The following is an 11,659-nucleotide window of genomic DNA, read 5'->3' as shown; positions in this document are numbered from 1 at the left end:
GTGTCATTGCAATCCTTTGTAAAAATGTTGTTTCATTGCACACAAATTCAGTTTTATATCCCTGAAGATTTCCATGTACCATGAAAATAGGAAGTGGGCCTAGTTCAAAACTGTTATACTCACTGGGTTACAAACATCTCTCCATAAACGTCTGAATGTGTGATTTAAGAATTTACTCTCTCTCCCCCACACACACACCTCAAAAAACAGCAGTGTTTTACAGTCATGTTCCTTTCCTCGCACAATACATAATAGTGCAAGTCTATACTTGACAAAAATTGAATTACCCATGAAAGTAAACATTACCCTATGGCAAGGGATGCGATTAACAGGGAATTGTGTTCATGGTGTTGAATCAACACAGCTGAAAGCTACTAGGAATGTTATTGAACACATTTCAAGATCCTTCTCCTGTGGCATATTATTTCTCCCTGGAAAATCTGCAAGTTCATAATGTTAGATATTCTCTGAATATGAAAAGCATATCATTTGCATACCAATGAGTGTGGGGTCCTTTTTTGCCCAGAAATGCTGAAGATTCCATAGCTAAAGTATGTGATATTCAAAAGAAAACAAGGTTTCTTTTCCAGTTTATCTATAGAGGTGTTTTGTTACTCAGAAAATTAGTTTTCACTATTTATGCTTCTAAAGAACTGATTATGCCTTCCCGACACTGGCCCATAAATCTTCTATATACATTATGCATATATTATGTTTCAGAAAATATTATGGTCATATGGGAAAAGGGATAGCCAACATAGTTTAAGGTGTTCCACACTGTTTAGTGAGTATTGTTCAAAAAAATTGCTTAACACTCCTTTGCCTGAACTCCAACCTTGCCCAGGAGCATGAAGCAATAGGCCCTGAAACTAGACATCTAGAAAGAATTATCGGAAGGTAAATGCCATCATCCAAACCCACTTCCCCTTTTGAAGGGAAGACTGTAATACTCAAAATTCTTTATTAAAGCAGATGCACTGCAAAGATGTAGGACTGTAACTCAAGAAAACTTTGAGATGTACAACCATGCTTTCCGTACAAGTTTCCCAGAAGCAGACAAATATTTATATTTCCAATTTACTGATTGCAATGAAGTGATGGTAATTCGGCAGCTTCCAGAATTGCTCATTGCCAGAAACAGCTAGGTTGATATTTAAGAGTAGAGTTGTACTGGAATTACAGCAGTCCACTTGCATAATCATCATCTTCCTCATTTCCACGGGAACCTCCTTCACCTGGTTCACCCACTTTGCCCTGTGGAGTAACTGGGGATTTCTTCTTCACACCTCCTCCTGGGACAGCCAATGAGAGGCCAAGCTTGGCATACTGGCAGAGGGCAAGAACAAGATGTTGAGCACACATGCCCTGTTTAACTTACTCTGCTGCAATCAATATGAGTATTTGCATAAAGTAACAGAATGGTTAATTAGAAAATGCCAGCACCCCACTAATACAACTCTAAGGGAAATTAACAGAATACAAAGCAGTGGACACATTCAACTGTGTCCCAGGGCAGCGTGATTATTTCTCACTATTTTATCTCAAATTTTTAATCTACAAAGCCATTAACAATTGCAATAATAAAATCATAAGACATTAAGTCATTAAAAACACAAGCAATGTATAGGAAGGCCCATCTCTGCATTCTGAAATCAGTATTTAGAAACCTATGTTACAGCCAATCTTTTTCTAGAAGGAAAAGGCCCTCTGAAAAAAAAGTTGTACGACCAAGGTGACAAGATACTACCCACAGCCCATTCAGACTTTAGCTTTGGAAGTGACTTGAATACTCGTGTATCACAGGAAATGCCACATTCATGCATAGCATTGCAACTTACTATTTCTCAGTACAAAACACCCTGTGGATCAAAATAATCAGTTAATATATTCCGCTTAAGAAAATAAACTGAGACACCAACTTACATCATTGTCCATGTATTTAAACAGTGGTGAATTGCAAACATCTGATACTTGGTCCTGGTCTTGCTGATCATACCCCTCTAGGAGCTGCTCCAATGCGGCACAGTCTTCACTTTCACTGAAGCCTGGTATGCTGAAGCAATTGCAGTATTATTTAAATTACTCCACTCAAAGTAAAGAAACTAAATTTCCATATAAGGTACAAACAAGAAAATGGAAGACGCGAGAATCAGGGCCTGAGAAGTACCTAAACGACCACTTCCTACAATATGACCCTGCCTAGATTCTGCATTCTTAATCAGAAGCCCTACCCTGGTTTCCTGCACCATCTGAAGTTAGATGGGAAGTGACCAGGAAGACAACCTTTTAGGTGGTGGCACCGTATCTTGGAGATGTTCTCCCTAAGGAGATTTGCTTAGTGCCAACTGTACCATTTGTAGACCCAGATATACCAGCATGCATTGACCGATTTTAACACTGCTTTTATCTGATCGTTCTGCGCAAGTTTTAATTATGATTAAACCACTGGGATCTTGGGAATTAGAGTATAGTGTCATCTGTATGGTGCACACAGCTTTATCTCTCCATTCCCATCTGAATCAGGAGAGGCTATGGAGGTACACTGAAGCAGAGAAGGCGTGGATGGGGGCTAATAAACTGAGGCTCAATTCTAGTAAGACGGAAATGCTGTAGGTGGGCAGGTTCCCATATCTAAGAACTAGGTGTTCCACCTGTAATGGCAGGAGTTGATCTCAAGTGGTTCCTGTGGCTAGGAGTGCTTAGGCCTTGTGTAGGCCAGCGATGGCTGTTCCTGGAACAGAATAGCTTGGCCCCACTTAGACTAACGTAATGGGTTCTATGTAGGGATGCTCTTGAAGTGGTCCAGCTAATGCAGAATGAAGCTGCTAGTTTAGTAAGTGGGGCAAGCCCAATGGAATCTTGTGTCACCTGGTTCTGAAAGCTCTGCTCTGGCTACCAGGCAGCTACCAGCCAAATTCAATGTGTTAGTATTATCATATAAAGTCTTAAATTGTTTGGGACCCAAATGCCTAAGAGTACCAAATGAATGAATGAATGAATGAATGAATGAATAAGCAACTTACTTTCTAAACCAACAAATGAGTTTTATAGGTGTAACAATTTGATATTAAGATGAGGAACAAATTTATTGTCACTCTTTTATAAGCAAGGAGCGTTTCTCAAAAAGATGGTGTGCCAACGAACCCTGCATTCAGCGCTTATGCCAGTAACAGAAATACAGAGCATAAGATAATGAAGAACACAACTATGCTTTTAAAAAATAAAAACAAATCAGGCAAACAGATGACTTACCTACAACTTTCCCTGACACATTTTTCTGCAGCAACATAGTCATTTCTGTGAAGGTGAACTAAGACCTGAGCAATAGTTTTCTAAAAGGGGGGGAAAATGACTGATTCACTCTCTAATAACAAAGCAGTATTAATTTCTCAGTTTAACAGATTCAATAGAAAAAATATAAATGTCAGCATCTCAATAAAAGAAAAACAGAGGTACTTTAAAGAATTAAGGGTGCTTTTTTTTTCTTTCAGAAAAATGACCAGATCTTTGGCAAAAGATGTTTGGCCTGCCATTTTCTGAGCCAAGATTTACAAGTTTAGCATTAAATAACTCTCCATAACTGTTTCAATTATAAAAAGACATAAAATAAATACACCTTTTGCTATTTAAGAGAACTTGGATCATTACAGATTATGTACTTTGGCCATTAGGCTACTTTGCCTCTTCTTCATCTTTTGAAGATGCTCCTCATACATTCAGCAGCAAGCATTGAACACAATGATCACATCGGTACATGGAAGATGCTCGTAGCTTAAAATAAACAGGGTCTCATGAAAGCTGAACCTGAAACCCTGATAGCACCTAACAAGAGACTCTGCTAGTCACAAACAAGTGAATTAAATAACCAAGGCATGGCACTAAAGTTATGCAGGGTAAAATAAGACTTACTCCACCCAATCCCTAGATATTCGGGATTTTCAAAGCTGTGTCAGATTTTACAATTATAACACTGCATAAAATATGGAGCAGGCCAATATTTTTTTAAAAAACAGCTTCCAGGTTTGATCGTTGTTTTTTTAAGTACATTAAAACAAAAAACAAAAACATGAACCAATTTTAACATTCCCAACTGTTTTAAGAGATTAGTGCGTGTATGATTTCTAGTGAGGAATACATCTAACGCTGTTCAATTGGATGTGAGCTTACAAATTAGAGTAATTCAAAAGAAAAGAGAGCACTTTTTCAGAAATAGATAAAGAGACCATCTGGTTTTATACCTTGTAACAAGTTGGATAGTTTTCAATATCTTTATAAAGACTCTTTTCCTTCTGAATAGATACTGCAGCCTCATCTAGTCTGAAAGACAATGAGAAGGATTGGTACATTTAAAGAAAGGAGCAGCAGGAATCAGGAGAGAAAATCACTCCTTAAGTGTCCATTTTCCAAAAAGGCAGCTCAACACCCAAGCAAGACATGAGCTCATGTGCAGTTACAGTGAGCCCATAGTGAACATAAAGCTGAAGGAACCACTTCCTTACAAAACACATGCTGGAGTGTAAGGAAATGGTGAAAAGCCAGGATAGATTTATACTACCTGCTATGCATCTGGATGACTTTGTCTAATACAGCCACATGAGCACTGGGATATGGAATGTATGGCTGACACCATTACAAGTGTACAGGAAGAAATGATTATGATCTGTATGTTTTAGTGATGGTAGCCCCAATTGAGTGCCAGTAACAATGAGAATGACCTTTATCTCCCAGAAGGGTAACAACAGGAGGATTCAAAGAAGGAACTTTTGGAAACTCAAGGCAGTAGAAACATAAGATGATTGGACCCCACTGAACTTGAAGCATGGGAAGCCCCAACAAAAATTTCGAATTTGGCAAAATATTTGGACTTTATGATGTGTATTTGTATAATTTGGAATATTTAATGTGATTTGATTAGATTGTTAAAATGGAAAACTTAATAAAAATTATTATAAAAACAAAAAGAGAATGACCTTTATCTCCCAAACCCGGACTAGTTTTGCTGCTGGGAAGATGGGATTCAATGGGCATATACAGCTCTAAAGAAAAGGCAGCAGAATCTTAGAATTGTAGAGTTGGAAGGGACCATGAGGGTCCTCTAGTCCAAGCTCCTGCAATGCAGGAATCTTTCTGCCCAACATGGGACTCAAACCCTCAATCTTGAGATTAAGACTCTCATGTTCTAGCAACTGAGCTAACTGAAACATTACTGAGATAGGGATAGCTTTGCCCATTTTCAATGTTTGTTGTATTTTTTTAAAAGAATGGTAAGTGGACACGAAAGGAATGAGTTTGTCTCCTTTGGCTTCAGTGACTTTGCAGTTACCAGCCAATAGATGCCCACAACATTTTAATTCTTAAATGAAATATCTGTTTCATTTGAAAGTCAGTTATAGTAGATGCCATTCTACAGGAATAATCTATCTCCCAAGAAGAAAATTTAAAAGTTTGCAAGCTAGGAAACTGCAATTCCCCCACCCCAACATGGATGAATGTCATCTAGATATCGTGCAAGAATTTAATGACCAACTGTGAATTTATGCAAAAGCTTCACCAGCTGGCAGTGCCATGAGAATGATTTCATTTTAAAAAAGGAATACAAAAGTTAGGATGCCCACCTGCGACCTCTGACTAAAAGCCTTGAAGCTTTTCCATACATTTCAACTGCTTGTCGTAAACGTTCTTCATTCTAGATAAGAAACCAAAATCATATGAGAACATTAATGATTTGTCAGGTAAAATTCTCTCCAGTTTTATTTGCCTTAATACACAGCTCTATCAGCTGGGTGACCCAAACCTCTCTGAGTAAGCTTAACTGGAACATGAAATTCCAGAAAAGTTGCAGCATTTAATGGAATAAATGCAGGCACTGCAAGGTAAACATTGCATTTTAAAAACTGTTTGTCGTGAGTTGAGAAAGTGAAGACAGATAGCTTGCCTGTTTACCTGCTTGCCAAGCTTGGCCCCAATTTTCTAGCCCCATTTAGGCTTTGTTATCTACTCTTATGGCATATATACTATACAAATCAAATGACATTTGCTGATGAAAGTAGTAAGACTCATGTAAAAAATAATTCAGCAACACCAGTTAGTCTACTCAGCAGTGCTGTCAGAAAGACCAGACAAGAAGACATTTAATAAGCACACCTGAAGTTTCACCCTTTTGCAATAGGACTTGACTGCTGTTCACCTTTTATATTTTATTCTCTGCCATTCTCAACACATTTCCTGGGGAACATACTATATTGGTTTCAGGCGACTTACTTCAAACACTGCTGCTGTCTGCTGATAAAGTTGTATAGCCTTGTCTGGATTTATATTTTCTATTACTCTGAAATAAAAAGTCAACATTATTATTTAGCTTGATGGCTTTTTTTTTAAAAGCAAACTAGATAAAGCAATCTTCTTTTCCAAAAAAGAAACCAATGCTTTGAGTTTGCAGACTTACTTCCCAGCCCGATCCAGGGCTATAGCTGCTGTGTCAGGTGTTCCATTCTCCAGGTACATCATGCTGGCTCTCTGAATCATTTCCACTGCATCATGATGTTGTTTCATCTCCTAAAGGAGAAAGAAAGAGATTCACGTTTGTCTGGAAAAACGGCAAATCAAGGTCTATCTAATACTTTCATTTAGTTTTATCACATCATTGCATATTTGAAACTATTAAAAGTTTTGTTAAACCCTTTGATAAAAATCAGTACAACAATCTTTAGTAGATGGAAACATTAAAAAGGGAAAGGAATTCCTGCAAGAATCGTATAATTTGCAAAGAGTGAATGACTAGGGGCAACTGCAAACACCCATTTATACAATTTTATTTCAACACTTTATGATTTAAATCTAAATGTATGTATTTCACGAAGATGCACTGCATTTGAGGCGATATGAAAACTTCCTATGTTGTTGATCTGTGATGGTTCAAGCATTGGCTATGCGTGTGAGAATCACCTGGAAAAGGTTTATTTAATGGGTTAGCTAAATGTCCTTCCCTCACTTTTATCCTAACCAAAAAGTGTAAATTTCTTCATGCTGAAAAGATACAGCTCTTAAATACAGATTAGCTGACTTCCACGTCAACAAAGGTTGAAATTCCTTACCAGGAACCACCTTCCTATTAAAATTACTTTGAAGTAAACAGGGCAATTGTTAAGATGTTAGGAGTCCTTGAATTTAAGACTATTAAGTAGTACTGATTGAGATCACAAGTACTGGCTTCGCTGATAAATGGATCATACAAGCAGCACAATTGAAACCTAAGAGCCAGCAGAATGAAATAGTTTGGATTTGGAGGACCTTGGGCTTGCTACCCTGGCTCAGTTGCACTGGTAGAAGTACCGAAAAAGGAGAGCCAGGTGCAGGGAAAGAAACTATCTAAACTTATTCCAAACCCCTTTTCAGCTTGGTCATGTGACCTAGCAACCCGGCAAAATCTACTCAAAATCTCCAAAAAAAAAAAACCCCCCACAAAAAACCCCAACAAGTTTATCAAACTACAGGATTAGCACTGCACAGGACAAGCACCCAATAATTAGTTGTAACCAAATCAAATATAGATGGTTTGACTGGAAATGGCCATACCTTTAACATCATGCCAACTTGTTCATAAGCTCTGAAACGCAAAGCAAAATTAAATCAGTGCTGAAAGTGAATGAATTTAAAGTGTATCATACCAAAGAATATAGGACAGACAATCCTAAGATGCAGGCATCTTGGAGCCTATTCACTCCGCTGCAATATGTAGAACAGAACCAGACATCCAAATTACATGCACTTTGATTTTTGCTCCATGACTTGGCTTGAAATGGGAATTCACAGCTCTCTCCATGAGGACACTGGCTGTCCATGGGGAAAAAAGCAAGTCCCTTTTTTTAAAAGAGTAAAATAAAAAGTAGGTGCATAACCGTACATCTCTTTTTACTACCTAATTCTGCAATATGTGAGAAAACTCACAAGTAAGGTGCCGTATATACTCCAGTATAAGCCGACCCTAATATAAGCCGAGGCACCTAATTTTAGCACAAAAAACTGGGAAAACTTATTGACTCAAGTATAAGCCGGTTCACCACACCACAAACCTGGTGGTGGCGGCAGCGGCGGAGGAAGAACAAGTAGCCCAAAAGGGGTGCTTTCAGGCTGCTTGTTCCTCCTCCACCACTGCTGACAGTGGCAAAGGCGGAGGAGGAGGAACCAGCAGCCCGAAAGGGCTCCTTTCGGGCCGCTTGTCCCTCTACCACTGCCTCTTCCGCTTGCAAGAGCAGGCATAGGAGCAGCGGTTGGGAGAGGCACAGCGCAGCGCAGCACCTCTCCCAACCACGGCTCCTGTGCCTGCCCTTGCAAAAGGCGGGTGGCAGCGGAGGGACCAGCGGCGAGAAAGGGCTTCTTTCGGGGCACTCCTCCCACTGCTGCTGCCTCACTCGAGTATAAGCCGAGGGCGGCTTTTTCAGCATAAAAAATGTGCTGAAAAAGTCGGCTTATACTCAAGTATATATGGTAATAAGGATTTGGGGGGAAAGTTTAAAAAACCCTGCGCTTTTGATTATTTGTTTTGTAACTGCTCCAGAAACAGGTTTTGCCTTGAATCTTAATTTTGTTTGCCCAGGCTTAGGCAGAGCAACTGCCGCACTGCTGAATGGGCTTTTGCTCTGGTGCAACTTTACACTGGCTTAACTTATTTCAGCTTCCTTTGTCCCAGCTTCCTGTGCACTGAATTGCTGAATTATATTTTGATGAGTGTCAACCTCAATTACATTTTCTATATACTGAAGAGCTCTCAACAAATTAAAACTGCATTCATACTTACTTTGCAGCATGGAAGAGACTGGAAGTAAATCATTTTGAGTCAAGGATACAAATTATACCATGTCTTCCTGAAATAAATACTATATTCAATCTTGAACCGTTTTTAAAGAGGGTATATACTTGAATGCTATTGGTACAAGTTAACATTCATATATGGACCAAATAATTCCACAAAGATAAGACAATCCAGATCATTCCAAAACTACTACTTTTGGTTGTGGAGCAACGGACCCTTCTGCATCGTGACAAGCAGCTTTTCTAGCTCAAACTTTTGATTGAAAAAGGCAAAAGATCCAATGGAGATGCAAAAGCTAGTGTCTCAAGAAGCACTTGTCAAGAGTCGTGGTCATGAGTCATGTGGTAAACAGAGAAACTTCTTGAACCCCCCCCCCAATATGATAGAAAACATTAAGTATTTCACTAAAAGTTTGGAATAAAAAAAAAGGAGTATCAGTCCAATAGTCATGTTTTCAAACCCTTAAGCAAAGCAAGAATTAATGAAAGGATACGCTTTATTGTTTTCCTGGCAGAGAGCTTCTTTATAATAGGCTTCTTTTGCCTGATCATATTGTTTGGCATTTTTAAAAGCAACAGCTGAAAAGAAATAGAAAAGAAACCATTAAAAATATATTATGTTCTGTGTTTGCATGTACATAGTAATATCCATTTACTGCACCTCAGAAATAATATTTAGAAGGGAACTTTTAAGAGACAATTTGGATTTTTACTTCAGCAAAGTGATTTCCCCCTAGATCCTGTCAAGTTTATTATCACATTCATTAATCAAATAATGCCATACATTTCTTGCAATTTTAAAGAAATGTGAATTACTTTTTATTATTTGTATTAATCTTGAATAATGATATGAATCTTAAAGAAAATCACATTTTAGCATCAAAGGCTTTCACAATGTTATGGCTACAATATTTATGCATGCATACTTGAAATTAAGCTTCATTTCACACTGCAGGGCTTACTTCCAAGTAAACAGGCATAGCATTAGGCTGCAAGAGACATACTTTGGCCTAAGAAGATTAGACAACACTCCAAGCTCTAGCAACTAGGAAATACTGTGCAACCTGACATCCATCAATAGTCTAAGGTAACCTCTGGTTTTCTTAATATAATGACCACTGGGGTTTTTTCCCTTGCCTGGGTCCCCCAGAAATGATGGCTCCCATGAATGCAGAAATATACTTTTCCTAGATATTCTGAAGTGTTTTGCTCCTGAAAAGCCTTTATAAATTAAACCAATCTATCATTTCAAACAACCCCCAGAATATATCACCTGTCTATTTTTACCCTATGTATTTATTCAGAAATGCAGCACAATGGCAGGTAGTCAGTTACCTACTGCTGCAAGAATACAGCACTGTGGGTTAGAGGAATTTCAACAAGTTAATCCACAAACTGCTTTAACTGCCAATAGAAGTTAGCTTTGCCAGGGAACATATGAAACATATTTAAGGTTGCAAAAACGAACTGCCAATGTTTTACAGAACATACCTGCTTTTGAATATTCAGTTGCTGCACTGTCATAGTCTGGCTTCCATTTTAATAATCCAGTTTTCAAACTGAAATGTAGAATAAACCAAGAAATTAATAACAATTCATTTTATTAAAAAAACCCTCTTTATTGTAAACTGCTTACTTTTCTTACAAATAGTAATAACAACAATGATATGCTACATCATTAAGGAATTTGACGCTGCAACTGTCGTACCAGTGATTGCCTACTGCCTAATAATTTCACTAGATGTGTCAAAATGGTGACCAGGTATCAGGTCTTACAGTCAAACCCTTTCAATTCTACAAAGAAAAAGAGATTTATCTGGTTCAAACATAGCTTGGTTGGGGGGGGGGGACATGGATGATCTTTGCAGCTTACTGGTGCCACAGCACAGGCCTCTAGTTTCAACCTCTGACATAGCATAACAGGATCTAGGAAGAGTGGTGATGACCTCTACCTAAGTACTGCAACCAGTACAGGTCGGGTGGCCCAGTGGCGCGACTTTGTATTAAGGTAGAGTCCACAGAGGTTGGGGTGGGGGAGAGAAAGGAAGTACGCAATACTTCAGGGCTTGAATATCCTGGGTCAAGCAAGCCCCATTAAGGGGACGACGCACTGATGACGAGGGTATGCCTGAGGGATGCAAAGTGTTGTCTGCGCATAAGCGCAAAGCCCAAAACAAGAAACCGCCCCCCTCTTTTCTGGCGGGGGAGCTCCAGCAGAGCCGCCTGGAGTTGCTCTCAAGAGACGCGGGTCCGAGAGGGGCTCCCTCCGCCCACAGCTACACCCGGGGGAAACCGCCCCGTCTCCCGGCGCTGCTCCATGGGGAGCTGGAGGTGCGCAGTCAGCCACAGCCCCCGCGTACAGCCTCCCCACTCGCCCGCCTGTTCCCCAAGGGCTGGCAAGCCGGCTTCCCTTGTCCCTCGCCGGCTTCCTTCGCCCTCTCCCCTCGCTCACTATTTCTCCGCTTTAGCGATGTGCTCCAAGCCTTCGTTGATCTTCTGGGCAGCCATGTCGCCCAGCAGGACCGGCAGGGATTCAAGGCCGTGACGTTAGCGGAGGTAAGGAACGCCGCTGCACCCAAACAACTGCGAAGGGCGGAGTCTCCGCGAAGGGCGCTTGCGCGAAGACAGGGTGTTCCGCCCAGGGGCGGATCCGATTCCTTAGCCTTTTTCTCCTGCGAAGTCAATGCGGATTCTGCCAGCATTCCACAAATGGGTCTCTTGAACGACAGGTTCAATTAAAAAAATTAAAAATGTGCCTAGTTTCAATACATGAAAAAAGCACTCAATTTTTCAATAAAATGGCTATGACGTTGCCTTTCTTCCCAGACCCTGACAATGCTAGTTTATT

The 11,659-nt window shown here is 39.8% G+C and overlaps 1 protein-coding gene across 1 annotated transcript; it reads right to left on the bottom strand.

Moving 5' to 3' along the window:
* Positions 1-947: 947 nt before the first annotated feature.
* NAPG (NSF attachment protein gamma) lies at positions 948-11,420 on the bottom strand. Its single transcript, XM_053396550.1, has 12 exons — positions 11,264-11,420; positions 10,303-10,370; positions 9,306-9,390; positions 8,798-8,815; positions 7,576-7,606; positions 6,446-6,555; positions 6,262-6,328; positions 5,616-5,686; positions 4,239-4,317; positions 3,253-3,332; positions 1,924-2,053; positions 948-1,326 (listed from the first exon to the last, which is right to left on the bottom strand). The coding sequence occupies exons 1-12, from the start codon at positions 11,317-11,319 to the stop codon at positions 1,177-1,179; spliced, it is 945 nt and encodes a 314-aa protein (XP_053252525.1). The 5' UTR covers positions 11,320-11,420; the 3' UTR covers positions 948-1,176.
* Between the last annotated feature and the right edge of the window lie 239 nt (positions 11,421-11,659).

The sequence above is a fragment of the Podarcis raffonei genome, chromosome 7 (genome assembly GCF_027172205.1).
Source record: "Podarcis raffonei isolate rPodRaf1 chromosome 7, rPodRaf1.pri, whole genome shotgun sequence".
Classification (NCBI taxonomy): Eukaryota; Metazoa; Chordata; class Lepidosauria; order Squamata; family Lacertidae; genus Podarcis; species Podarcis raffonei.
Note: the sequence above shows the minus strand (reverse complement) of the source record. Positions and strands in the feature narration are given on the sequence as shown.

Excerpts from the sequence above, each read along its gene's own strand:
- NAPG (XM_053396550.1), bottom strand. The coding sequence starts at position 11,319 with ATGGCTGCCCAGAAGATCAACGAAGGCTTGGAGCACATCGCTAAAGCG. Across the intron at positions 6,329-6,445 it reads GCCCTGGATCGGGCTGGGAA|AGTAATAGAAAATATAAATC; the intron begins GTAAGTCTGCAA and ends TTTTTATTTCAG. Across the intron at positions 4,318-5,615 it reads CTTTTAGTCAGAGGTCGCAG|ACTAGATGAGGCTGCAGTAT; the intron begins GTGGGCATCCTA and ends ATTGTCTTTCAG.